Source organism: Somniosus microcephalus, chromosome 11 (genome assembly GCF_052327205.1).
Source record: "Somniosus microcephalus isolate GS21.2 chromosome 11, FLI_Smic_1.0, whole genome shotgun sequence".
NCBI lineage: Eukaryota > Metazoa > Chordata > Chondrichthyes > Squaliformes > Somniosidae > Somniosus > Somniosus microcephalus.
Window position 1 is genome coordinate 1103270 of NC_140997.1, and position 27860 is coordinate 1131129.

Here is a 27860-nt window from a genome sequence, read left to right on the forward strand (position 1 = left end):
AGGGCTGGGGAGCAGTCACCTTTATACTAGGACCTGTGGGAGGAGTCAGCCGAGGCATGTCCAGGCATGTACACAGTGGAATACAAACAGGACAAACAGGAATACAAACAGTGGTTTACCACATTCACCCCTTGTTTAAAATTGAGTCCGGCGGGGTGAAGTGTATTAAAAGTTAGTGTATTGGAGTCTCTCCGGAGGTCTTGTCTGCCGCTGTGATCTGCGTGGCGACGGCAGTGGTAGTGAAGTTTCCGGCGTCGAGTCCAGCATAGGCTGTGGCACAGGCGTGTCGTCCTCGTAGATGTCGAGCGGGTCGCGGGGCCCAGGCCTGCCGTCTGCTGGGGCTGGATATCGGATCGTGTGGGGGGGGTGGTAGTGGGTAGTGGGTTACTGCGGCCCCCGAGGGTGCAAGGTCTCTTATGGAGACTGTGTCCTCCCGCCCGTCCGGGTATGCGATGTAAGCATACTGGGGGTTGGCGTGGAGGAGGTCGACCCTCTCGACCAGGGGGTTCGTTTTATGGGTCCTCACGTGTCTTCTCAGTAGGACCGGCCCTGGGGACGTCAGCCATGGCGGTAGCGATGTCCCCGATGTGGACTTCCTTGGGAAGACAAACATTTTCTCATGAGGGGTGGCGTTAGTGGCAGTGCAGAGCAGTGACCGAATAGAGTGGAGCGCATCGGGGAGCACATCCTGCCAGCGGGAGGTTGGAAGGCCCCTAGACTTTAAGGCTAGCAGGACGGCCTTCCAAACTGTCGCATTTTCTCTTTCCACCTGTCCGTTCCCCCGGGGGTTGTAACTGGTGGTCCTGCTTGTGGCAATACCCCTAGTTAGCAGGTACTGACGGAGTTCGTCGCTCATAAACGATGAGCCCCGGTCGCTATGGATATAGCTGGGGAAGCCGAACAGGGTGAAGAGGTTGTTCAGACATTTAATGACCGTGGCACTGGTCATGTCCGGGCAGGGGAAAGCGAACGGGAAACGGGAGTACTCATCAATAATATTGAGGAAGTACACATTGCGGTCGGAGGAGGGGAGAGGCCCTTTAAAATCGACGCTCAGGCGCTCGAAGGGGCGAGTGGCTTTTATCAGGTGGGCCCTGTCTGGTCTATAAAAGTGCGGTTTGCACTCAGCGCAGACTTGGCAGTTCCTGGTCATGGTCCTGACCTCCTCAATAGAGTAAGGCAGGTTGCGGGCCTTGATGAAGTGGAAGAACCTGGTGACCCCCGGGTGGCAGAGGTCATTGTGGAGGGCCCGCAGTCTATCGATCTGCGCGCTGGCGCAGGTGCCACGCGATAGCGCATCCGGGGGTTCATTTAGCTTCCCGGGCCGGTACAAGATCTCGTAGTTGTAGGTGGAAAGTTCGATTCTCCACCTCAAGATCTTGTCATTTTTGATTTTGCCCCTCTGCTTGTTGTTAAACATAAAAGCAACTGAACGCTGGTCAGTGAGCAGGGTAAATCGTTTTCCGGCCAGGTAGTGCCTCCAATGACGCACAGCCTCCACAATCGCCTGGGCCTCCTTCTCAACAGCGGAGTGTCTGGTCTCCGGGCCTTGGAGGGTTCGTGAAAAGAAGGCCACGGGTCTCCCCGCCTGATTGAGGGTAGCGGCCAGGGCAAAGTCAGACGCGTCGCTTTCCACCTGGAAGGGGATGGATTCGTCCACTGCGTGCATGGTGGCTTTGGCAATGTCCTCCTTGATACGGTGGAAGGCTAAGCGGGCCTCTGCCGTCAAGGGAAAAGAGGTGGACTTGATCAGCGGACGGGCCTTGTCCGCATAGTAGGGGACCCACTGGGCGTAATAGGAGAAAAACCCTAGGCACCTCTTCAGGGCCTTGAGGCAGTGGGGCAGTGGAAGTTCCATAAGGGGACGCATCCGGTCGGGGTCGGGGCCGATGACTCCGTGTTCCACAACACAGCCAAGGATGGCGAGGCGGTTTGTGCGGAATATGCACTTCTCCTTGTTATATGTCAGGTTTAGGAGTTGGGCGGTGCAGAGGAATTTTTCGAGGTTTGCGTCATGGTCCTGCAAGTCACGGCCGCAGATGGTCACATTGTCCAGATATGGGAAAGTGGCCTGCAACGCATTTTGATCTACCATCCGGTCCATCTCCCTTTGGAAGACGGAGACCCCGTTGGTGACGCCAAAGGGAACCCTAAGGAAGTGATAGAGGCGGCCGTTTGCCTCAAAGGCAGTGTACTGGCGGTCCTCAGGGCGGATGGGGAGCTGGTGGTACGCTGATTTCAGGTCAATGGTCGAGAAGACGCGGTACTGCGCGATCTGGTTGACCATATCAGCTATACGGGGGAGTGGGTAGGCGTCCAGCAGGGTGTAGCGATTTATTGTCTGGCTGTAGTCGATGACCAGGCGCTGCTTCTCGCCGGTCTTAACGACCACAACCTGGGCTCGCCAGGGGCTGGTGCTGCCCTCAATAATCCCTTCTTTCAGGAGCCGCTCCACTTCGGTTTTAATGAAAACCCTGTCCCCGGCACTGTATCGCCTGCTCTTTGTGGCGATGGGCTTACAGTCGGGGGTGAGGTTAGCAAACAGTGGTGGGGGGGTGACTCTGAGTGTGGAGAGGTTGCACCTGGTGCGCGGCGGGCAGTTTGGAAGCTGCTGGCTGCGGACTGTGAGTGGGGGTAGGGGTCCACCGTACGCCATCGTAACACTTTTAAGGTGGCACTGAAAATCTAACCCCAGCAGGACGGCAGCGCAGAGGTCAGGCAGGACCAGAAGTTTAAAATGATCGTACACGGTCCCGTCTACTACGAGTGTCACCACGCAGTAGCCGCCGATGTCCGCCGACTGGGACTCGGAGGCCATAGAAATCCGCTGTTGCGCAGGCAGGACTGGGAGAGAGCAACGCCGCACCGTGTCGGGGTGGATGAAGCTCTCCGTGCTCCCAGAGTCAAAAAGGCAGATTGTATCGTGACCATTTACCTTAATGTCCATTGTGGAACTGGCCAGTTGGTGCGGTCTCGCTTGGTCCAGTGTAACGGATGCCAGCGTAGGGGTCGGTGTGTCGCTGCGGGTATCAGATGAGGCGGTGTCGGGGGCCTGCTGCGTCCCGGCTGTCGTCCAAGATGGCGGCGTCCATGATCCCCATGTGGCTGGAGGCGTCCAAAATGGCTGCTGTACCGGTGATTCGCACATGGCCGGGGAGGTCCAAGGTGGCGGCCCGCATGGCCCACACGCGGCGCTGCTGGGGTTCGGGGTGGCTTTGGCCCTGCAGACGCTAGCGTAGTGTCCCTTCTTCCCGCAGCCCGAGCAGATCGCGTTTTTCGCCGGGCAGCGCGCTCTGGGGTGTTTTGCCTGGCCACAGAAGTAGCATTTCTGGCCTTGGGGCACTGCTGTCTGGCCTTGGGACACTGCTGCGGTAGTTGGGCCGTTGTTGGGGTGTGGCTGGGGTGGCACGGCGCTATGAGGCGGTCCTACCGTGTCCCAGGCTGTCATTCCCCGCGGCATCCACGGTGCAGAGGAGTAGGCATCCATGCCCTGGTAGGCTGCATCCAACGATAGTGCGAGTTCAGAGGCCTTGTTGAGGTCGAGGTTACTCTGCTCCAACAGTCGCTGTCAGGTGTAATTGGATCTGTGGCCCGCTACAAAAGCGTCCCGGATAAGTTCCTCTGTGTACACGGCGGCCTTTACATCCTTACAACCACAGGCCCGGCCAAGCACAGACAGTGCCTGAAGGTATTCCACGGTCGATTCCCCAGGTTGTTGTTTACGACTCCCCAGGAGGTGCCTGGCGTACACTTCGTTCACTGGGCGCGTGTACTGGTCCTTGAGGAGCTTGATAGCGTCCGCGTACGAGGTCGCGTCTTGGATGACCGAGTACACTCGGTGGTTCACTTTGGAGGTCAGGACATCCAGTTTGTCCTCGTCCGATTTGATTGCTTCGGAGGTGGTCAGGAATTTTTCGAAACACTTAAGCCAGTGAGTAAACTTGGTGGATGAGTCCGCCTCCCGATGATCTAAGTCCAGGCATGCTGGTGTGAGGATCTTCTCCATTATAAAAATGTTGTTAATAAAATTGATGCGCTATCAATTACTCATAAAAGACTGAGAGTTAGAAGAGTAACTAAAGGCTTTTATTAACAACAGAATGGAGGTCTGCCTCGCGTGGTCGACCGGTCCATGATACTAAGGGCTGGGGAGCAGTCACCTTTATACTAGGACCTGTGGGAGGAGTCAGCCGAGGCATGTCCAGGCATGTACACAGTGGAATACAAACAGGACAAACAGGAATACAAACAGTGGTTTACCACAGTAAATCTCCAGCATTGCCTTCTCTTCCCACCCTTGTACTGCCACTCCTTGTCCTCCGCTACCCGCAGTTCCCTTGACAACACCTCTCCACATCAATCGCCCCAGACACATTTTGCATCACAAAAGCTCCTAAGTACAATTTTTATGATCTATCTTTGAAATGTATCGCCTCCTGAAGGCTTGAAGTATACGGTTGCTGCTGAGGTGCGGAAAGAAAGAACTTGCATTTATATAGCAACTTTCATGACCTAAGGATGTGCAAAACTGCTTCACAACCAATGAATTTCTTTTGAAGTGTAGTCACTGTTGTAATGTAGGAAACGCAAGAGCCAATTTATGCAAAGCAAGATCCCACAATCAGCAATGAGATAAATGATCAAATAATCTGTTTTAGGTGTTGGTTGAGGGATAAATATTGGCCAGGACACCAGGGAGAACTTCCCTGCTCCTCTTCAAATAGTACCATGGGATCTTTTACGTCCACCTGAGAGAGCAGACGGGGCCTCGGTTTAACGCCTCATTACAAGACGGTACCTCCGACAGTGCAGCACTCCCTCAGTACAGCACTGGGGTGTTAGCCTAGATTATGTGCCCAGGTCTCTGGACTGGGACTTGAACCCATGACCTTCTGACTCAGAGGCGAGAGTGACATGACTGGGGAGCATGGGCAACATCCACCTCACCCCCTTCCCCAAAAGGCGGGCAGGCGTGATGCATTCGTAGTGTAGTGGGCTCCTGCAACCCCTCCACCAACCCACTCCCGCAAACCCCTCCACAACCCCCCTCCCCTCCCCCCTCCCCTCCCCCCTCCCCAACACCCCTCCCCGACACCCCTCCCAACCCCCCTCCCAACCCCCCCTCCCCAACCCCCCTCCCCATATTTGCGCCGGTAACTGGAGGACATCGATTTAAAATCATCACAAAAAGAACAGAGGGAACGCGTTGGAGAATTTCTTTTATGCCGAGGGTTGCTGGGATGTGGAATGTCCGACCAGGAACATTGGAGGAGACAGAATTCAGAATCCTTTTTAAAAGGGAAGTGGATAAATATTTGAAAAAGTAAAATTTAAAAGTGTATGGGGAAAGGACAGCAATGGAACTGAGTGGGAAAGCTCTTTCAGAGAGCGCGGGCACAGTGTGATGGGCTGAATGGCCTCTGTGCTGTAAAGTTTCAGGGCCATAAAATTCTGAGGTCAGCTAGGGAGTGTTTTGCCTGTAAGCGGGAGGGATTTTCCTGGGAACCGCTGGAATGAGTGAAGGTAGAAGAGGCCTGGCGGGGAAGGGAATAGTGTAAGACCCGGAAACAACAGGTTTCCGGCAAGGAGAGTTGCTGCTGCCAGATTGCATGTGGGTCTGAGGCAGGTGAAACTTCCGCCTACCCCAAACATGGCCCATGATGGGGGAGGAACTGAGTCCCACTGAGGACTGCAGGCCAATCAAAGCAGAGTTTGACCTTTTCACGGGTTAGTCATGTGGGCATCCCAGATGGCATCTTTCAACAGCCCCTCTCCCACCGTGCTGCCTTTCGCGGGCATTCGCACTGCGCTTCCACTGGTGTGGGCACCTCCCGGGGTGTTTGAATGAAGTCAGGAGCAAGGGTCAGTGGTGCATAGGATTTTCGTGCCGAGGGTGTTTAATCGTGACACTAGGCAAGCTAAGGATGAACTGTTTCTATTTCCCCCTTGACATGTTAACAGTATGATGTATCTTTAATGTACAAAAGATTATACACTGACACGACTGTTCATGATACTGGGTTTCTAGGGAGCTTCTGTTGTGTTTTTTGCCCTCAGGAAACCATGAGAGAGAAGATTTTCACCCCTCTAACTGTGGAAAGTGCGGTCGATGCCAGGTAAGAATATGGTTGTTTACTTCTTTGATATTAAATAATAATTGCCTCGTCGAGGCAAGTCGCTACTTGTGCTGCCGTGACATTTATAGGTGAGGCGGGAAGAAGTCATGGTCTTTTTTAAATAATTGGAGCTAAAATTGGTGACATTAGATTGATGGTGTGAAAATAGTGTAATGGAGCAAATATATCTGCAGACATTCTGTTGCCTATTTCACATCTAACTGTGGATACCATGTGTGCACCCTGTTCATTCAGTGGATTCCCATGGGCAAAGGTTCCTTTGTTTCATCTTAAGAGAAAGATTTGGTAGCCACCGCGATGGAGGTGATGGTGTTGGGTGGCTTATTGGAGATGGGGATATGTAGAGGCTGAAATCCCATGAGGTTCCAGCAGGCTCTTGCTGTTATTCTGGTGAGACAGATAGAACCCACAGGGAGAAGGCAGGAGACGAGCCCAACCCCTGTGCAATTTCATCCCCTTGCTCCACTGGAAATGTACACGATTGGAGATACGGACTTGGGCACTATTGGACTTGTGAGATTAGAAATTCTAGCAGCACAAACCACTCTCCACCAGTTTCCCGGAGGTTCCACCAGTCTCCCTCCGGTGAGTTAATGATGGGAAACTGGGAGAATGCCCGAGAAATTTCAGGGACTATTGGACATGTGGACATTTGGAGAAGGTCACAGAGATAGGGAGGGACAAGGTCATAAGAACATAAGAAATAGGAGCAGGAGTCGGCCATTCGGCCCCTCGAGCCCGCTCCGCCACACGGCCCCTCGAGCCTGCTCCGCCACACGGCCCCTCGAGCCTGCTCCGCCATTCGGCCCCTCGAGCCTGCTCCGCCACACGGCCCCTCGAGCCTGCTCCGCCATTCGGCCCCTCGAGCCTGCTCCGCCACACGGCCCCTCGAGCCTGCTCCGCCACACGGCCCCTCGAGCCTGCTCCGCCATTCGGCCCCTCGAGCCTGCTCCGCCACACGGCCCCTCGAGCCTGCTCCGCCATTCAATAAGATCATGGCTGATCTTCTACCTCAACTCCACTTTCCTGCACTATCCCCATATCCCTTGATTCCCTTAATATCCAAAAATCCATCGATCTCTGTCTTGAATATACTCAACGACTGAGCCTCCACAGCCCTCTGGGGTAGAGAATTCCAAAGATTCACCAGCCTCTGAGTGAAGAAATTTCTCCTCATCTCAGTCCTAAATGGCCAATCCCTTATTCTGAGACTGTGACCCCTGGTTCTAGACTCCCCACCAGGGGAAACATCCTCCCTGCATCTACCCTGTCAAGCCCTGTAAGAATTTTGTATGTTTCAATGAGATCACCTCTCATTCTTCTAAACTCTGGTGAATATAGGCCTAGTCTCCTTAATCTCTCCTCATAGGACAATCCCCCCATCCCAGGAACCAGTCTGGTGAACCTTTGTTGATCTCACTCTATGGCAAGTATATCCTTCCTTAGGTAAGGAGACCAAAACTGTCCACAATACTCCAGGTGTGGTCTCACCAGGGCCCTATATAATTGCAGTAAGACGTCTTTACTCTTATACTCAAATCTTCTTGTAATAAAGGCCAACATACCATTTGCTTTCCTAATTGCTGTACCTGCATGTTAACTTTCCGTGATTCGTGTACAAGGACACCCAGGTCCCTCAACACCAACATTTCCCAATCTCTCACCATTTAAAAAATACTCTGCTTTTCCTACCAAAGTGGATAACTTCACATTTCTCCACATTATATTCCATTTGCCATGTTCTTGTCCACTCACTTAACCTGTCTATATCCCCTTGAAGCCTCCTTGCATCCTCCTCACAACTTACATTCACACCCAGCTTTGTAGGAATTGAAGGAATTCAAAAATGAAAATGAAAATTTTAGATTTGAGCAATGGGGAGAGTGGGAGCCAATGCAGGTCAGCAAGTGCAGGGGTGATGAGGGAGTTGGATTTGCTGCGGGATAGGATACAGGTAGCAAAGTTTCGGATGAGCTGAAGTTTACAGAAGCTGGGAGGCCGATAGGAGAGCATTAGGTTAGTCGAATCTGAAAGTCCCAAAGGCTGTGGGTCGGAGACAGGCAATATTACAGAGATGGAAATAGGCGGTCTTTGTGACGGAGTGGATATGGGATCAGAAGCTCATTTTGGGGTCGAATGGGACGCCGAAATTTCCAACATTCTGGTCTGAGGCAGTGGCCAGGGAGGGGGTTGGAATTGGCGACGAGGGAACAGATTTTGTTGCGAGGCCAAAGGCAATGGCTTTGGTCTTCCCAGTACTTAACTGGAGGAAATTGTGGCTCATACAAAACTGGACGTTGGACAAGCAGCGTGACAAATCAGAGGCAGTGGAGGGTCGAGAGAGGTTGCGAGAGGCAGAGGTACATGTGGAAGCTGACTGCCTGTTTGTGGATGATGTCGCCAATGGACAGCATGCAGATGAGCGAGAGTCAGTTCCAGTTGATAACAAGTCCATGCACAAGGATTATTAATGTAATGGCTCCTTTTCTTTTCTTGCAGAGATGCCGTTGCCAAGATCCTTTACTCTCTGCTCTTCACTTGGCTCACTGACAGAATAAACAAGTTGGTTTCCCCAAAGACAGAATCCTTGTCCATAGCCATCTTAGATATTTATGGATTTGAGGTATGTTAAGTACCCAGAAAATGGGCTAGTGGGGAGGTGGTGGGCCTATCAGTCCAGGCTGATAGGAGGGAAGTTTCCTTACTCTATCAGGGTTCTATAAAAATAAAACTCATCCTGGTCTGTGTCCGGACCCTTGTCCTGTGTCCGGACCCTTGTCCTGTGTCCGGACCCTTGTCCTGTGTGCAGACCCTTGTCCTGTGTGCAGACCCTTGTCCTGTGTGCAGACTCTTGTCCTGTGTGCAGACCCTTGGCCATTGCAGGATTTGTAAGGCAGGTCCCAGTCAATGGGAAATTACTGCGTCCCAGAAAAAATGTTGAACCAGAATTGTTTTTTTGCATTCGCATGTTAGGTGTGTAACAGATTATACTTTTTAAGAACATAAGAACGTAAGAAGTAGGAGCAGGAGTAGGCCATACGGCCCCTCGGGCCTGCACCGCCATTCAATAGGATCATGGCTGATCCGAACCTAGACTCACGTCCACTTCTCTGCCCTCTCCCCGTAACCCCGAATTCCCTTTTACTTTGAAGTTTTGCCATTGTTGAATATTATTTAATTTTTATAATTTATTCTAAGTGCAGTTACATTCTGTAGCCCCCATTTTATCCCGGAGTGTGAGTCGGCGGAGTGTGGTGGTTGGGTGGGGGGGGGGGGGCGGGGGACGGGGGGAGCTGGGGGTGTGCGGTGCAGTGGCGACGCAAACATGAAGCCCAAGAGATTTTAATTCCCGGTCAGTTGCCCGCCCGAAACCAGGTGGGATCATAGGAACAGTCCCCAGCACTCAGTGCATTACTGATGGAGTGCTGCACTGTTGGAGGGTCAGTACTGAGGGATTGCTGCACTGTCGAAGGGGCAGTACTGCGGGATTGCTGCACTGTTGGAGGGTCAGTACTGAGGGATTGCTGCACTGTCGAAGGGGCAGTACTGAGGGAGTGCTGCACTGTCGGAGGGGCAGTACTGAGGGAGTGCTGCACTGTTGGAGGGTCAGTACTGAGGGATTGCTGCACTGTCGAAGGGGCAGTACTGCGGGATTGCTGCACTGTTGGAGGGTCAGTACTGAGGGAGTGCTGCACTGTCGAAGGGGCAGTACTGAGGGAGTGCTGCACTGTCGGAGGGGCAGTACTGAGGGAGTGCTGCACTGTCGGAGGGTCAGTACTGAGGGAGCGCCGCACTGTCGGAGGGGCAGTACTGAGGGAGTGTTGCACTGTGTGAGGGGCAGTACTGAGGGAGCGCCGCACTATCGGAGAGGCAGTACTGAGGTAGCGCCGCACTGTCGGAGGGGCAGTACTGAGGGAGTGCTGCACTGTTGGAGGGTCAGTACTGAGGGATTGCTGCACTGTTGGAAGGTCAATACTGAGGGAGTGTTGCACTGTGTGAGGGGCAGTACTGAGGGAGCGCCGCACTATCAGAGAGGCAGTTCTGAGGGAGTGCTGCACTGTCGAAGGGGCAGTGCTGAGGGAGGGCTGCACTGTCAGAGGGGCAGTACTGAGGGAGTGCTGCACTGTCGGAGAGGCAGTACTGAGGGAGTGCTGCACTGTCGGAGGAGCAGTGCTGAGGGAGTGCTGCACTGTCGGAGGGGCAGTACTGAGGGAGTGCCGCACTGTTGGACGGGCAGTACTGAGGGAGCGCCGCACTGTTGGAGGGGCAGTACTGAGGGAGCGCCGCACTGTCGGAGAGGCAGTACTGAGGGAGTGCTGCACTGTTAGACGGGCAGTACTGAGGGAGTGCTGCACTGTTAGACGGGCAGTACTGAGGGAGTGCTGCACTGTCGGACGGGCAGTACTGAGGGAGTGCTGCACTGTCGGACAGGCAGTACTGAGGGAGTGCTGCACTGTCGGACGGGCAGTACTGAGGGAGCGCCGCACTGTCGGACGGGCAGTACTGAGGGAGTGCCGCACTGTCGGACGGGCAGTACTGAGGGAGTGCCGCACTGTCGGACGGGCAGTACTGAGGGAGTGCCGCACTGTCGGACGGGCAGTACTGAGGGAGTGCCGCACTGTCGGACGGGCAGTACTGAGGATAAATCTTCCAGCTGATTTTTACCTTCGCCGCCCAGTTTCTGCCTGTATGAGTGCTTGAGATAGAACTGGTGCGATGAGATCCAAATTCAAGTTTGGTGGGAGGTTATGAATAAAACGAGTTTAAACTTATTTAAGCAGTACCTTTTTTGTAACATCTAGATACTGTTGCAGATATATTAATAAAGAAGGAAAGCTACAAATTAGTTAAATCTTTTCTTGGCTCACTATAAAAACCGATGGAATAAAGTGCTCATTTGAATTGCCAAGCAAAGAGGTTCTGCTGCCTATGAGACTTGCACATATTACTTAATTTATTTAACTGTAATGTGTGAGACAAGAAGTGCATTTATTTATCTACCTACAGTAGGTAAGGAAAACTCGGCCCTTAATTTCCTTGTCGCTGGAATCAGTGCTTTATGTATAATGGGCAGGTAATTGCCCATATTGTGAGGACGCCTTGGGAAAGGGGAAGGGCACATGCAATGGGGCCAGGCAGCAGCATTACTGGGCTGTCCTAAAAATATCTAACAGAAATATTGTTCCATTGGATGGTAGAAACCCCGGCCTGTTCAGATTTATCTGCCTCCAGTGCAGTAGCAATTCAAGAGACAAGGGGTGGTCAGGGGACCCTTTCGCCCAGCGTAGCTAAGGGCGATAGCAGGAATTCTGTCACATAGTTCATGCTCACTCACTGGGCAAGTGCATTATGCTCCTGTTCCCAAATGGGCCAGGTGGAAAAACGAGTGGAGACTCAGTGTAATCTGGTCTTGCCCCCATTTCCATGCACTCCACCCTAAATATAACTTTATTATGCCAAAAAAACAAGCACATTTGAGGCCTATTTATATATTTTTCTGAAACCAATCAAAAAAAAGACTTTCTCTGGAACAGATCTCTTCCAAACTTTTTTCTAAATTCATTCAGTGATGTGCACCCCCGCCCTTCCCCACTCTCCCTGCCTCTCCCCCGCCAGTAACACCCCTCTACCCTTTAACACACTGTGATCAGCTCCACACCATATCTGGTAGTTTGAGATAGAACTGAAAGCAATCAGCAGAAAAAGCAGATGTGGCTGCAAATCTGGAGCGACCAGATCCAAATTCAAGTTTGGAGGGCGGTTCTGAATCAATCGCTAACTATCCCTAAATCTCTGCAGGTCACGTTTTCTCTGCACACACTGCCTGATGTCTCTACAACAATAGCAAAATACTGCGGATGCTGGAAATCCGAAATAACAACAGAAAAAGCTGGAAAAACTCAGCAGGCCAGGCAGCATCCGTGGAGAGAGAAACAGAGTTAAGGTTTCAGGTCGAAGACCCTTCGTCAGAACTGGAAAAAGCTGGAAATAGAATAGATTTTAAAGCAAGTTAGGGGCTGGGAAATGGGGGAGGGGATGAAAGAACAAAAGGGAAGGTCAGTGATAGGATAGAAGGCAGGAGAGATTAAGAGACATTGAGAGACATTAAGAGATATTCAAGGCGAGCGGAGATGGTAATGGGACAGGTTAAGAAACAAAGGATGGCTCTAGATGGGTGTGAATTGCGCTGGCAGAATGAAAGACAGCTGCCATGTGGGAGGGGGGAAAAATATATCTATATATATGTGATAGGGGCTGAGGTTATGATCTGAAATTGTTGAACTCTATGTTGAGTCCAGAGGGTTGTAGAGTGCCTAATGTGCTGTTCCTGATGTCTCTAACCTTACTCTTTGCCTTTGTTTGCAGGATTTGAGCATTAACAGCTTTGAACAGCTATGCATTAATTATGCTAATGAGTATCTACAATACTTCTTCAATAAGATCATCTTCAAATTGGAGCAGGTAAGAGATTTAGGGCGCGAAGTTCGGTAGCGCCCCAGTTCAGGGCGGTAACGCTGGTGAGGCGGGACATCCTGCGCCCGGCAATGAAGTCCTGCCCTGGCCGCGAAATTCACCTTACCGCCCCGCCCAGGAAGTGGAGCGCAATGTCCGACGCTTCATTTCCTGGTGGAACGGTAACTGAGACTCCGTGGAGCGCTGCCGCGTTTCAACACCCTTCCCCTTCAGTTAAAGAGGAGGGCCGCTGCGCACTCTGCTGGGCCTCCAACGGCCCCAACTAAGCCTGGTGGTGCCATGGCAGTAGCCCGGTGCCAAGATGCGGTGCCGGGCTGCGCAGTGGCGGCCAGGACCACACAACTGCACACCACGGAGGGCTGACCTGAATGTCGGCCAAAAGAAACAGAATGGCAGCACAGGTCGTGGCCGCACCTCCCCTTTAACTACCGCCCCGCGAGCGGAATTCGGCCCGGCTTGCGACCCGCGAGGCTGGCGCTGACACCGGCCATGGCAGCCTTGCAGGGCGCAGCTGAATTTCTGCCATGGGGTGATAAGGGGACCCAGCGGGGTGATAAGGGGTCATTGCTGGAGGCACGGCGGCCCGGGGCGCAACCGGCGGGGGCGCGGCGCTATCGGGTAGCGCCTCAGCAACGCCCCGCCGAATTTCATGGGAGGTGCTTTAATCACCCGCCCTCCCCCCCACCCCCTCTGGGCGATAACCTCTTTGCGTCTGGTTAGCGCCCTCCGGAGAGTAGCCGAATTTCGCCCCTTTAAGGTTTTGATTTCAATTTTATATATGAGAGCAGATTCTCTATTTTTCTGCCTCATTTCAATCCTCTTCTCAACATTAATGTCAACAACAAAAAATGGCAGTATTAGGTATTAAATATTCCTGGTTATAATGTGTTCATCGCGGACCTGATTGGAGCGAGGCAGCACCGGAGGTAAATTTAAACGGCAGCGAGGCTCGAGAGGCCCCATTGCGGACCTGATTGGAGCGAGGCAGCACCGGAGGTAAATTTAAACGGCAGCGAGGCTCGAGAGGCCCCATAGCGGACCTGATTGGAGCGAGGCAGCACCGGAGGTAAATTTAAACGGCAGCGAGGCTCGAGAGGCATACCAGTCTCCGAGCTCAGAGGGAGGGAAGTAAAAAGTAATCAAAATGTGACATCACCAGAAAGCAGGTATGTGATTGGTTGGTGAGTATTTCTCTCTTTTTAAACTTTAACTCGGTGGTTTATAGTTTTTAAGGTCTCTGTGGTGTAGCGGGGACTGTTGGTAAACCAGGCCCCTTAAGTATATCATTTAACTGTAGTGTAATTGGTGGGATTGATTTGATTTAATTTAATTTCAATTAATTAAAGGGTAAGTCATGGCAGGACAGCCCGGCCCCGTTATATGCTCCTCCTGCGCTATGTGGGAACTCAGGGACACTTCCTGTGTCCCTGACAACCATGTGTGCGGGAAGTGTATCTAGCTGCAGCTACTGGCAGACCGCATTGCGGTGCTGGAGCTGCGATTGGATTCATACTGGACCATTCGCGATGCTGAGGAATTCGTGGATAACACGTTTGAGCAGTTGGTCACACCGCAGGCAAAGGTTGGACAGGCAGAAAGGGAAGGGGTGACCAACAGACAGAGTAGTAGGTGCAGGCAGGTAGTGCAGGGGTCGCCTGTGGACATCCCCCTCTCAAACAGATATACCGCTTTGGATACTGATGGGGCGGGTGGCTTATCAGAGGAAGGCGGCAGCAGCCAACTTCCTGGCACCAGGGGTGGCTCTGCTGCACAGGACGGGAGGAAAAAGAGCGGGAGAGCTATAGTAATAGGGGATTCTATTGTAAGGGGAATAGATAGGTGTTTCTGCGGCCGCAAACGAGACTCCAGGATGGTGTGTTGCCTCCCTGGTGCAAGGGTCAAGGATGTCTCAGAGCGGCTGCAGAACATTTTGGAAAGGGAGGGTGAACAGCCAGTTGTCGTGGTGCATATAGGCACCAACGATATAGGTAAAAAACGGGATGAGGTCCTAAAAGCGGAATATAGGGAGTTAGGAGGTAAATTAAAAAATAGGACCTCAAAGGTAGTAATCTCAGGATTGCTACCAGTGCCACGTGCTAGTCAGAGTAGAAATAGAAGGATATTTCAGATGAATACGTGGCTAGAGGAATGGTGCCAGGGGGAGGGATTCAAGTTCCTGGGACATTGGAACCGGTTCTGGGGGAGGTGGGACCAGTTCAAACCGGACGGTTTGCACCTGGGCAGGGCTGGAACCGATGTCCTAGGTGGAGTGTTTGCTAGTGCTCTGGGGGAGTGTTTAAACTAAAATGGCAGGGGGTTGGGAACTTGAGCAGGGAGACAGAGGAAAGGGAAACAAGGATAAAAGCAAAAGATAGGAAGGAGAAAACCAAAAGTGGAAGTCAGAGAAATCAACGGTTTAAATCAAACGTGGCCACATTAAATAATAATTCTAATAGGTCTAAGAGCATTAAAAAAACAAGCCTGAAGGCTTTGTGTCTTAATGCGAGGAGCATTCGTAATAAGGTGGATGAATTGGCTGCACAAATAGAGGTAAACAAATATGATTTGGTTGGGATTACGGAAACGTGGCTCAAGGATGGCCAAGGCTGGGAACTCAACATCCAGGGGTATTCGATATTCAGGAAAGATAGGCAAAAAGGAAAGGGAGGTGGGGTAGCATTACTGGTTTAAGAAGGGATTAACACAATTGTAAGGAAGGATATTAGCTCTGATGATGGGTAGAATTGAGAAATACTAAGGGGCAGAAAATGTTAGTGGGAGTGGTATATAGACCTCCAAACAGTAAGGCAGAGGTTGGGATGGCATTAAAAGGGAAATTAAAGAAGCGTGCAATAAGGGCACAGCAGTCATCATGGGTGACTTTAATCTACATATAGATTGGGCTAACCAAATTAGTAACAATACTGTGGAGGAGGAATTCCTGGAGAGTTTACGGGATGGTTTCCTGGACCAATATGTCGAGGAACCAACCAGAGATCAGGCCATCTTAGACTGGGTATTATGTAACGAGAAAGGATTAATTAGCAATCTTGTTGTACGAGGCCCCTTGGGTCGGAGCGATCATAATATGATCGAATTCTTCATTAAGATGGAGAATGAAGTAGTTGAATCAGAGACTAGGGTCCTAAATTTAAATAAAGGAAACTACGATGGTCTGAGGCGCGAGTTGGGTAGGATTGATTGGGGAATGTCACTCAAAGGGTTGACGGTGGATAGGCAATGGCAAACATTCAAAGAGCGAATGGATGAACTACAGAATTTGTTCATCCCAGTTTGGGTGATTGGGCGGAAACTTGGCAAATGCACTATAATGTGGATAAATGTGAGGTTATCCACTTTGGTGGCAAAAACAGGAAGGCAGATTATTATTTGAATGGCAATAGATTGGGAGAAGGGGAAGTGCAAAGAGACCTAGGTGTTCTTGTGCACCAGTCGCTGAAGGTAAGGATGTAGGTGCAGCAGGCGGTTAAGAAGGCAAATGGTATGTTGGCCTTCGTAGCAAGAGGGTTCGAGTACAGGAACAAGGATGTCTTGCTGCAGTTGTACAGGGCCTTGGTGAGACCGCACCTTGAGTATTGTGTGCAGTTTTGGTCGCCTTATCTGAGGAAGGACGTTCTTGCCATGGAAGGAGTGCAGCGAAAATTCACCAGGCTGATACCTGGGATGGCAGGAATGACGTATGAGGAGAGATTGTGTCGATTGGGCTTATACTCACTGGAGTTTAGAAGATTGAGAGGGGATCTCATCGAAACCTGTAAAATTCTGTCAGGCCTGGACAGACTAGATGCAGGAAGGATGTTTCCGATGGCCGGGGAGTCCAGAACCAGGGGTCATAGTCTAAGGATAAGGGGTAAGCCATTTAGGACTGAGATGAGGAGGAATTTCTTCACCCAGAGAGTGGTGAACCTGTGGAATTCTCTACCACAGAAGGCAGTAGAGGCCAGTTCATTAAATATATTCAAGAAGGAGTTGGATATATTTCTTAAGGCTAAAGGGATCAAGGGATATGGGGAGAAGGCAGGGACAGCGTACTGAATTTGGATGATCAGCCATGATCTCATTGAATGGCGGAGCAGGCTCGAGGGGCCGAATGGTCTACTCCTGCTCCTATCTTCTATGTTTCTATGTTTCCGAAAGATAGGGAAGGAAAGATAGGAGGTTGGGTGGTAGTATTGGGTAAGGAGAATGTTACGGTGCTGGAGAGGGAGGAGGTCTTGGAGGGGTCAAGGACAGAATCTATATGGCTAGAGTTAAGAAATAATAGAGGTGCCATTACACTACTAGGTATATTCTATAGGCCACCAAATAGTGGGAAAGATATGGAGGAGCAAATTTGAAGAGAAATTACAGAGAGATGCAAGAACTATAGAATAGTAATAATGTGGGACTTCAACTGTCCTAATATAGACTGGGATCGTAATAGTGTAAAGGGCAGAGAAGGGGAAGAATTTCTGAAGTGTGTTCAGGAGAACTTTCTTGATCAGTATGTTTCCAGCCTGACGAGGGAGGAGGCATTACTGGATCTGGTTCTGGGGAATGAGGATAAGTCAAGTGGAGCAAGTGTCAGTAGGTGAACATTTAGGGAACAGTGATCATGGTATCATAAGGTTTAGATTAGCTATGGAAAAGGACTCATTGAAACTTATAAAATTCTAACAGGACTAGACAGACTAAATGCAGGAAGGATGTTCCCGATGGTGGGGGATCCAGAACCAGGGGTCACAGTCTAAGGATAAGGGGTAAGCCATTTAGGACAGAGATGAGGAGAAATTTCTTTACCCAGAGAGTGGTGAACCTGTGGAATTCTCTACCACAGAAGGCAGTTGAGGCCAATTCATTAAATATATTCAAGAAGGAGTTAGATATATTTCTTAAGGCTAAAGGGATCAAGGGATATGGGGAGAAGGCAGGGACAAGGTACTGAATTTGGATGATCAGCCATGATCTCATTGAATGGCGAAACAGGCTCGAGGGGCCGAATGGCCTACTCCTGCTCCTATCTTCTATGTTTCTGTGTAGGACAGGGAGCAATCTAGTGTAAAAATGTTTAAATGGGGGAAGGCCAACTTCAGTGGGATGAGAACGGATCTGGCCCGGGTAAACCGGAATCAAAGATTGGCAGGCAAAACTGTAATGGAACAATGGGCTGCCTTTAAAGAGGAAATAGTTCAGGTACAGTTGAGGTACATTCCCACTAGGGGGAAAGGCAGGGCAACTAAAGTCAGGGCTCCCTGGATGACGAAAGAGATAGAGAATATGATGAAGCAGAAAAAGAGCGCGTATGTGTTCATCCCAGTTTGGCATAAAAATAAAACAAAAAAGGTGACTCAACCGTGGCTAACAAGGGAAATTAGGGGTAGCATAAGATCCAAGGAGAGGACATATAAATTGGCCAGAAAAAGCAGTAAACCTGAGGATTGGGAGCAGTTTAGGATTCGAGAAAGGGATTAATTGAGAAGGGGAAAATAGAATATGAGAGTAAGCTTGCAGGGAACATAAAAACTGACTGTAAAAACTTTTATAGATATGTGAAGAGAAAAAGATTGGTGAAGTCAAACGTAGGTCCCTTGCAGTCAGAATCAGGGGAATTTATAATGGGGAACAAAGAAATGGCAGTCCAATTAAATACATATTTTGGTTCTGTCTTCACAAAGGAGGACACAAATAACCTCCCAGAGATGTCGGGGAACATAGGGTCTGATGAAGGGGAGGAACTGAAAGAAATCAGTATTTGTAAGGAAATGGTGTTAAGGAAATTGATGGGACTGAAGGCCGATAAATCGCCAGGGCCTGATAATCTACATCCTAGGGTACTTAAGGAAGTGGCCCTAGAAATAGTAGATGCATTGCTGATCATCTTCCAACATTCGATGGAATCTGGAACAGTACCCATGGATTGGAGGGTAGCTAATGTTACCCCACTATTCCAAAAAAGGTGGTAGAGAGAAAACGGGGAATTATGGACCGGTAAGCCTGACATCGGTAGTGGGGAAAATGCTAGAGTCCATTATAAAGGATGTAATAGCTGAGCACTTGGAAAGCAGTGATAGGATCGGACAAAGTCAACATGGATTTACAAAAGGTAAATCGTGCTTGACTAATCTACTGGAATTTTTTGCGGATGTAACTGGTAAAATAGATAAGGGAGAACCAGTGGATTGTGGTATATTTGGACTTTCAGAAGGCTTTCGATAAGGTCCCGCATAAGAGATTAGCGTGTAAAGTTAAGGCACATGGGATTGGGGGCAAGGTATTGAATTGGATAGAAAACTGGTTGGCAGACAGGAAGCAAAGAGTTGGAATAAACGGGTCTTTTTCCGAGTGGCAGGCAGTGACTAGTGGGGTACCGCAGGGATCGGTCCTTGGACCCCAGCTATTCACAATATATATTAATGATCTAGATGAGGGAACTAGATGTAATATCTCCAAGTAAGCATGCAGGTGCAGCAGGCGGTTAAGAAGGCAAATGGTATGTTGGCCTTCGTAGCGAGAGGCTTTGAGTACAGGAACAAGGATTGTGTGCTTGAGTATTGTGTGCAGTTTTGGTCGCCTTATCTGAGGAAGGACGTTCTTGCCATGGAAGGAGTTCAGCGAAGATTCACCAGGCTGATACCTGGGATGGCAGGAATGACGTATGAGGAGAGATTGGGTCGATTGGGCTTGTACTCGCTGGAGTTTAGAAGAATGAGAGGGGATCTCATTGAAACTTATAAAATTCTGACAGGACTGGACAGACTAGATGCAGGAAGGATGTTCCCGATGGTCGGGGAGTCCAGAACCAGGGGTCACAGTCTAAGGATAAAGGGTATGCCATTTAAGACAGAAATGAGAAGGAATTTCTGCACCCAGAGAGTGGTGAACCTATGGAATTCTCTACCACAGAAGGCAGTAGAGGCCAATTCATTAAATATATTCAAGAAGGAGTTGGATATATTTCTTAAGGCTAAAGGGATCAAGGGGTATGGGGAGAAAACAGGGACAGGGTACTGAATTTGGATGATCAGCCATGATCACATTGAATGGCGGAGCAGGCTCGAGGGGCCGAATGGCCTACTCCTGCTCCTATTTTCTATGTTTCTATGACAGATGTGAGGTGCAAATACACCTGAGAATCAGGCTATATATAGAAAGGTCAGAGGAGAGGTGAAAAAGAAAATAAGAGGGGCAAAGAGAGGATATGAAAATAGAATGGCAGCCAACATAAAAGGTAATCCAAAAGTCTTCTAAAGGCACGTAAATAGTAAAAGGGTAGTAAGAGGAGGGATGGGGCCAATTCGGGACCAAAAAGAAGACCTATGCATGGAGGCAGAGGGTATGGCTAAGGTACTAAATGAGTACTTTGTATCTGTCTTCACCAAGGAAGAGGATGCTGCCATACATAAAGAAATGGAGGAGGTAATGGAGATACTTGATAGGGTAAAATTGATAGAGGAGGTATTAGAAAGGCTGGCTGTACTTAAAGTAGATAAGTCACCAGGAACAGATGGGATGCATCTTAGGATGCTGAGGGAATTGAGGGAGGAAATCGCAGAGGTAGTGGCCATAATATTCTTAGATACGGGGACTGGAGAATTGCAAATGTTACACCATTGTTCAAAAAAGGATGTGAAGATAAACCCAGCAACAAGCCAGTCAGTTTTAGAAACAGTAATCAGGGACAAAATTAACAATCATTTGGACAAGTGTGGATTAATTAAGGAAAGCCAGCACGGATTTGTTAAAGAAAAATCGTGTTTAACTAACTTGATTTAATTCTTTGATGAGGTAACAGAGGGTTGAAGGGGTAATGCAGTTGACGTAGTGTACATGGATTTCCAAAAGGCGTTCGACAAAGTGCCACATAATAGGCTTGCCAGCAAAGTTGAAGCCCATGGAATAAAAGAGACACTGGCAGCATGGATACGGAATTGGCTAAGTGATAGGAAACAGAGAGTGGTGGTCAACGGTTGTTTTTCGGACTGGAGGAAGTTACACAGTGGTGTTCCCCAGGGGTCCACTGCTTTTCTTGACATATATTAATGACTTGGACATGGGTGTACAGAGCACAATTTCAAAATTTGCAGATGACACAAAACTTGGAAGTATAGTGAACAGTAAGGAGGAGAGTGATAGACTTCAGGAAGACATAGACAGGCTGGTGAAATGTGCGGACACGTGGCAGATGAAATTTAATGCAGAAAAGTGTGAAGTGATACATTTTGGGAGAAAGAATGAGGAGAGGACATATAAACTAAAGGGTACAATTCTAAAGGGGGTGCACGAACAGAGAGACCTGGGGGTTATGTGTGCACAAATCATTGTAGGTGGCAGGGCAGGTTGAGAAAGCAGTTAAAAAGGCTTATGGGACCCTGGGCTTCATAAATAGAGGTATAGAGTACAAAAGCGTGGAAATTATGATGAACCTGTATAAAACACTGGTTCGGCCCCAACTGGAGTAACATGTCCAATTCTGGGCATCGCACTTTAGGAAGGATGTGAAGGCCTTACAGAGGGTGCAGAAAAGATGTATGAGAATGATTCCAGGGACTTCAGTTACATTGATAGACTGGAGAAGCTGGGGTTGTTCTCCTTGGAGCAGAGAAGATTGAGAGATTTGATAGAGGTGTTCAAAATCATGAGGGGTCTGGACTGAGTAGATAGAGAGAAACTGTTCCCATTGGCAGAAGGGTCGAGAACCAGAGGACACAAATTTAAGGTGATTGGCAAAAGAACCAAAGGTGACATGAGAAAAAAGATTTTAACGCAGCGAGTGGTTAAGATCTGGAATGCACTGCCTGAAAGGGTGGTGGAGGCAGACTCAATCAAGGCTTTCAAAAGGGAATTGGATAAGGGGGAAGTTAGCCATGGCTCTCGGTCCTGAAACCTGCCCAATGCTGGAAAGTGAGTGTGTGAACATCGGTTCAGACAGGATGGCTCAGCTGTGATCCCCATGGGCGAATAGCCCTCAACAGTCACTATCTGTGTTGACCCATGAAGGTTGTCCAGTAGGGTGGAGGGGACTCCTGGAACCCAACACAATCATGTCAACATTTCCAAGAGTGGGAATGGAGAAAATTACAGGGAAAAGTGAAAATTATTTGGAACCCACCTGCCCTGTTTTGCTAGAACAGGTTTATTGTGCTTGTATTTGGATGGTTTTAGCTCCATGTTGCTTCCCTTTTACAGGAGGAGTATATCAGAGAACAGATTGACTGGAAGGAAATTACTTTTAGTGACAACCAGCCGTGCCTCGATCTTATTTCACAAAAGCCTCATGGGATCCTCAGGATACTGGACGACCAAAGCTCCTTCCCACAGGTCAGGCCACTTCTGCCACTTGTTAAACACACAACAGCCTGTTAAAGGGGCACATCTTGAAACAATCCTAGAGATCTTGCTGCTTCTCAGTCTCACTCTCTCCCTCTGTCTCATATTTTCTCTCTATCTGTCAGTCTCGGTCTTGCTCTGTGTGCAGGGTATATCTGTGTCCCTTGTCATCCTGTGCGAGCTCTCTGGCTCTATATAGTTCAGAGAAAGTTAAATGCACGCTCCTGATTTACCTGGTCTGGGCAGGGGTAGAAAAACCGACGTTACAATTGACTTTGGTGTTCCTGCGGTGGGGGGTGGAACGAGAGGCCTGGCTAACATCCCCCTCACTAGACCAAGGACACTAAGAGCACATGAGGTATCATAATTGCAGTTGACATCAGCTGATTCAACACAGACTGGGAAATTAAAAGCTTCAGCCATTCTTGAACTGCATGGCTCAGTGACGGTGACAGTCAGCACCTTCAGGAACTGTACCCCAGTGAGAGTCAGCACCTTCAGGAACTGTACCCGAGTCAGCACCTTCAGGAACTGTTCCCCATTGAGAGTCAGCACCTTCAGGAACTGTACCCCAGCAAGAGTCAGCACCTTCAGGAACTGTACCCCAGTGAGAGTCAGCACCTTCAGGAACTGTACCCCAGTGAGAGTCAGCACCTTCAGGAACTGTACCCCAGTGAGAGTCAGCACCTTCAGGAACTGTACCCCAGTGAGAGTCAGCACCTTCAGGAACTGTACCCCAGTGAGAGTCAGCACCTTCAGGAACTGTACCCCAGTGAGAGTCAGCATCTTCAGGAGCTGTACCCCAGGGAGAGTCAGCACATCAGGAACTGTACCCCAGTGAGAGTCAGCACCTTCAGGAACTGTACCCCAGTGAGAGTCAGCACCTTCAGGAACTGTACCCCAGTGAGAGTCAGCACCTTCAGGAACTGTACCCCAGTGAGAGTCAGCATCTTCAGGAGCTGTACCCCAGTGAGAGTCAGCACCTTCAGGAACTGTACCCCAGTGAGAGTCAGCACCTTCAGGAACTGTACCCCAGTGAGAGTCAGCACCTTCAGGAACTGTACCCCAGTGAGAGTCAGCACATCAGGAACTGTACCCCAGTGAGAGTCGGCACCTTCAGGAACTGTACCCCAGTGAGAGTCAGCACCTTCAGGAACTGTACCCCAGTGAGAGTCAGCACCTTCAGGAACTGAACCCCAGTGAGAGTCAGCACCTTCAGGAACTGTACCCCAGTGAGAGTCAGCACCTTCAGGAACTGTACCCCAGTGAGAGTCAGCACCTTCAGGAACTGTACCCCAGTGAGAGTCAGCACATCAGGAACTGTACCCCAGTGAGAGTCGGCACCTTCAGGAACTGTACCCCAGTGAGAGTCAGCACCTTCAGGAACTGTACCCCAGTGAGAGTCAGCACCTTCAGGAACTGTACCCCAGTGAGAGTCAGCACCTTCAGGAACTGTACCCCAGTGAGAGTCAGCGCATCAGGAACTGTACCCCAGTGAGAGTCAGCACATCAGGAACTGTACCCCAGTGAGAGTCAGCACTTTCAGGAACTGTACCCCAGTGAGAGTCAGCACCGTCAGGAGCTGTACCCCAGCGAGAGTCAGCACCTTCAGGAACTGTACCCCAGTGAGAGTCAGCATCTTCAGGAACTGTACCCCAGTGAGAGTCAGCACCTTCAGGAACTGTACCCCAGTGAGAGTCAGCACCTTCAGGAACTGTACCCCAGTGAGAGTCAGCACCTTCAGGAACTGTACCCCAGTGAGAGTCAGCACCTTCAGGAGCTGTACCCCAGTGAGAGTCAGCACCTTCAGGAGCTGAACCCCAGTGAGAGTCAGCACCTTCAGGAACTGTACCCCAGTGAGAGTCAGCACCTTCAGGAGCTGAACCCCAGTGAGAGTCAGCACCGTCAGGAGCTGAACCCCAGTGAGAGTCAGCACCGTCAGGAGCTGTACCCCAGTGAGAGTCAGCACCTTCAGGAACTGTACCCCAGTGAGAGTCAGCACCTTCAGGAACTGTACCCCAGTGAGAGTCAGCACCTTCAGGAACTGTACCCCAGTGAGAGTCAGCACCTTCAGGAGCTGAACCCCAGTGAGAGTCAGCACCTTCAGGAACTGTACCCCAGTGAGAGTCAGCACCGTCAGGAGCTGAACCCCAGCGAGAGTCAGCACCTTCAGGAGAGGATGAGATATAATTGGGAACGGGGCCACAAAAACTTTTTTATACATCAATTTACCTGTGAGAAGGCACTGGAAAGGAGCCTGTTAGAGACGTGCCGTGTGCAGGAGAGCTGTTGTGCGAATGCAGAGGTCAGGCTTTCCAGTGACAGATTCTTTGTGGATCGGCTTCCTTCCTGAACCTCACTGCGAATTCCAGGGAGCCCCTGCAATTTACAGGAAAATATACGCCATCATCAGCAAAACTGGAGCCAAACTAACCAGACGTTCAATAGGAAGATGTTTCAGCCTCTAATATCTTTCTGTGTGTGACTGGCAGTGTGGCTGTAACACTCTGTGACGTAATAAAACTCACTATGCACTTGGTTTGAGCATAAAGCAAGGCTTTAATCAACTTGTTTCAGAACATGGAGGTCTAGTTGTACTTCACTAGTACCTTGTCTTACAAAATGTCCCTGGAAAGCTGGGGCTGACGCCCGAGTATTTATACTCCTTGGACGGCGCCACCAGCTGGCCGTCCAGCGTTATTTCACGAGTAGTTTTTTTGATGAATGATGAGATTTATAACACTCTGCTCTTTCAAAACAGGCAACTGACCACACCTTCCTGCAAAAATGTCACTATCACCATGGCAACAACCCTCTGTACTCGAAGCCAAAGATGCCTCTGCCTGAATTCACCATTAAACACTATGCTGGGAAAGTGACATACCAGGTAATTATCGTCCTTTATTTTCAGCTCACCTCATCATTCACTCACTCTGTTGTTGAGTATAAAGGTCGGGTCCCCTGTCATTGATGAGAAATTTCTTCACTCAAAGGGTTGTGAATCTTTGGAATTCTCTACCCCAGAGGGCTGTGGATGATCAGTCGTTGAGTATATGTAAGACAGACAGCAATAGATTTTTGGATGTTAAGGGAATTGAGGGATATGGGGAAAGTGCAGGAAGGTGGAGTTGAGGTAGAAAATCAGCCATGATCTTATAGAATGGCAGAGCAGGCTCGAAGAGCTGAATGGACTAGTCCTGCTCCTATTTCTTACGTTCTTATGTAACTCACTGATAATTCATATGTGACTGGTAGTAAGTCATGGGTGTAATAGCCTACCAGTAATGAGTAGTAATCTTATAATCTGATGATATTCACCCTGTAACTGCAGCAAAATCCCCCTGCACTGTGTAAGGTGCGGTCAGACTACCCAATCAATGCCACTTTTAACAGGTCCGATCTCTCTCCCTCTCCTCGGGCTCTGGTTTGAACTCCGGTTCTGTGTGAAGGTGACAACTCTGAACTGGGAGCCTCAGTCAGACCAATTATCAGAGAACTGCTAGTAGCCATTTAGGAAGCAGGACTGGCAAGTCTAGAAACAAGTTGCCCACAGTCTTGGCAATGGATGGTGTGTGATGCTGCCAATGTAGCAGTAAAGGAGGAGGCAGTAGCAATATCAGATAGGATAAAAATAGATAAAGAGGAGGCACTTTACTGTACTGGGTACAGCAACATCTCGGCCGCAGTGCTTAAGACTTGTGCTCCAGAACTAGCCATGCCTTTAGCCAAGCTATTCCAGTACAGCTACAACACTGGCATCTACCCGACAAAGTGTAAAACTGCCCAGGCATGTCCTGACAGTAGGACAAATCCAATCCGGCCAATTACCGCCCCATCAGCCTACTCTCAAACATCAGCAAAGTGATGGAAGGTGTCATCAATAGTGCTATCAAGTGGCTCTTACTCACCAATAACCTGCTCACCAACACTCAGTTTGGGTTCCACCAGGACCATTCGGCCCTAGACCTCATTACAGCCGTGGTCCAAACATGGACAAAAGAGCTGAATTCCAGAGGTGAGGTGAGAGTGACTGCCCTTGACATCAAGGCAGCATTTGACTGAGTGTGGCACCAGGGAGCCCGAGTAAAACTGAAGTCAATGGGAATCGGGGGGAAAACGCTCCACTGGCTGGAGTCATACCTAGCACAAAGGAAGGTGGTTGTGGGTGTTGGAGGTCAGTCAGCCCCAGGACATCGCTGCAGGAGTTCATCGGGGCAGTGTCCTAGGCCCAACCATCTTCAGCTGCTTCATCAACCTTCCCTCCATCATAAGGTCAGAAGTGGGGATGTTTGCTGATGACTGCACAGTGTTCCTTTCTGCTCACAACTCTTCAGATAATGAAGCAGTCCATGCCCGCATGCAGCAAGACCTGGACAACATTCAAGCTTGGGCTGATAAGTGGCAGGTAACATTTACGCCACACAAGTGCCAGGCAATAACTATCTCCAAAAAGAGAACGTCTAAGCACCTCCTCTTGACATTCTATGGCATTACCATCGTCTAATTCCCCCACCATCAACATCCTGGGGGTCACCATTGACCAGAAACTTAACTGGACCAGCCACATAAATACTGTGGCTACAAGAGCAGGTCATAAGCTGGATATTCTGCGGCGAGTGACTCACCTCCTGACTCACACACCATCCTGACTTAGAAGTATATCGCCAATCCTTCATCGTCGCTGGGTTAAAATCCTGGAACTCACTCCCTGACAGCATTGTGGGAGTACCTTCACCACACGGACTGCAGCGGTTCAAGAAGGCGGCTCACCACCACCTTCTCAAGGGCAATTAGGGATGGGCAATAAATGCTGGCCTTGCCGGTGATGCCTACATCCCATGAATGAATTTTAAAAATGTAAAAGATTGGCAGTCCTCCAAGTAAAAAAGTAACCCGGTCCGGATGGGATGCATCCTAGGTTGCTGAAGGAAGGGTGGAAATTGCGGAGGCTCTGGCTACACTCTTCCAATCTTCCTTGGATATGGGGGTGGTGCCAGAGGACTGGAGGATTGCAAATGTTACACCCCTGTTTAAAACAGGGGAGAGGGATAAACCCGGCAACTACAGGCCAGACAGCCTAACGTCGGTGGTGGGGAAACTTTTTGAGGCAATAATGCGGGACAAAATTAATTGGCATTTGGAAAAGTATGGACTAATAAATGAAAGTCAGCATGGATTTGTTAAAGGCAAGTCGTGTCTGACTAACTTGATTGAGTTCTTTGATGAAGTAACAGAGAGAGTTGATGAGGGTAATAAAAACAGAAAATGCTGGAGAAACTCAGCAGGTCAGGCAGCATCTGTGAAGAGAGAAACAGAGTTAATGTTTCAGGTCGATGACCTTTCGTCAGAACTGGAAAAAAGCAGGAAATGGAACAGATTTTTAGAGGCTGGGAGAGGGGGGAGGGGATGAAAGAACAAAAGGGAAGGTCTGTGATAGGATAGAAGGCGGAAGAGGTTAAGAGACATTAAGAGATATTCAAGGCGAGAGGAGATGGTAATGGGACAGGTTAAGAAACAAAGGATGGCTCTAGATGAAGTGTAAATTCCGTTGGCAGAATGAAAGACAGCTGCCATGTGGGGGAGAAGAAAAAAAGACAGACAAAGAGTGTGGCTAAAAAATATATATATGATGATAGGGGCCGAGGTTATGGTCTGAAATTGTTGAACTCGATGTTGAGTCAGGAAGGCTGTAAAGTGCCTAATCGGAAGATGAGGTGCTGTTCCTCGAGCTTACGCTGAGCTTCTGTGGAACAATGCAAGAGGCCGAGGACAGAGACGTCAGTGGGAGTGGAGCGGAGAATTAAAGTGACAGGCCACCGGGAGCTCAGGGTCCCCCTTATGGACTGAACGGAGGTGTTCTGCAAAGCGGTCGCCCAATCTGCGTTTGGTCTCCCCAATGTAGAGGAGACCACATCGTGAGCA

General features: G+C 49.6%; 1 protein-coding gene across 1 annotated transcript in view; it reads left to right on the plus strand.

The window, feature by feature from the left end:
- Positions 1-27860, plus strand: part of myo15aa (myosin XVAa) — a 581049-nt gene that overhangs the window by 276705 nt on the left and 276484 nt on the right. The window contains 5 exon segments of the mRNA XM_086002218.1: positions 6058-6116; positions 8637-8760; positions 12504-12599; positions 21798-21929; positions 24700-24825. Of these exon segments, the coding sequence (XP_085858344.1) occupies positions 6058-6116; positions 8637-8760; positions 12504-12599; positions 21798-21929; positions 24700-24825 (537 nt within the window).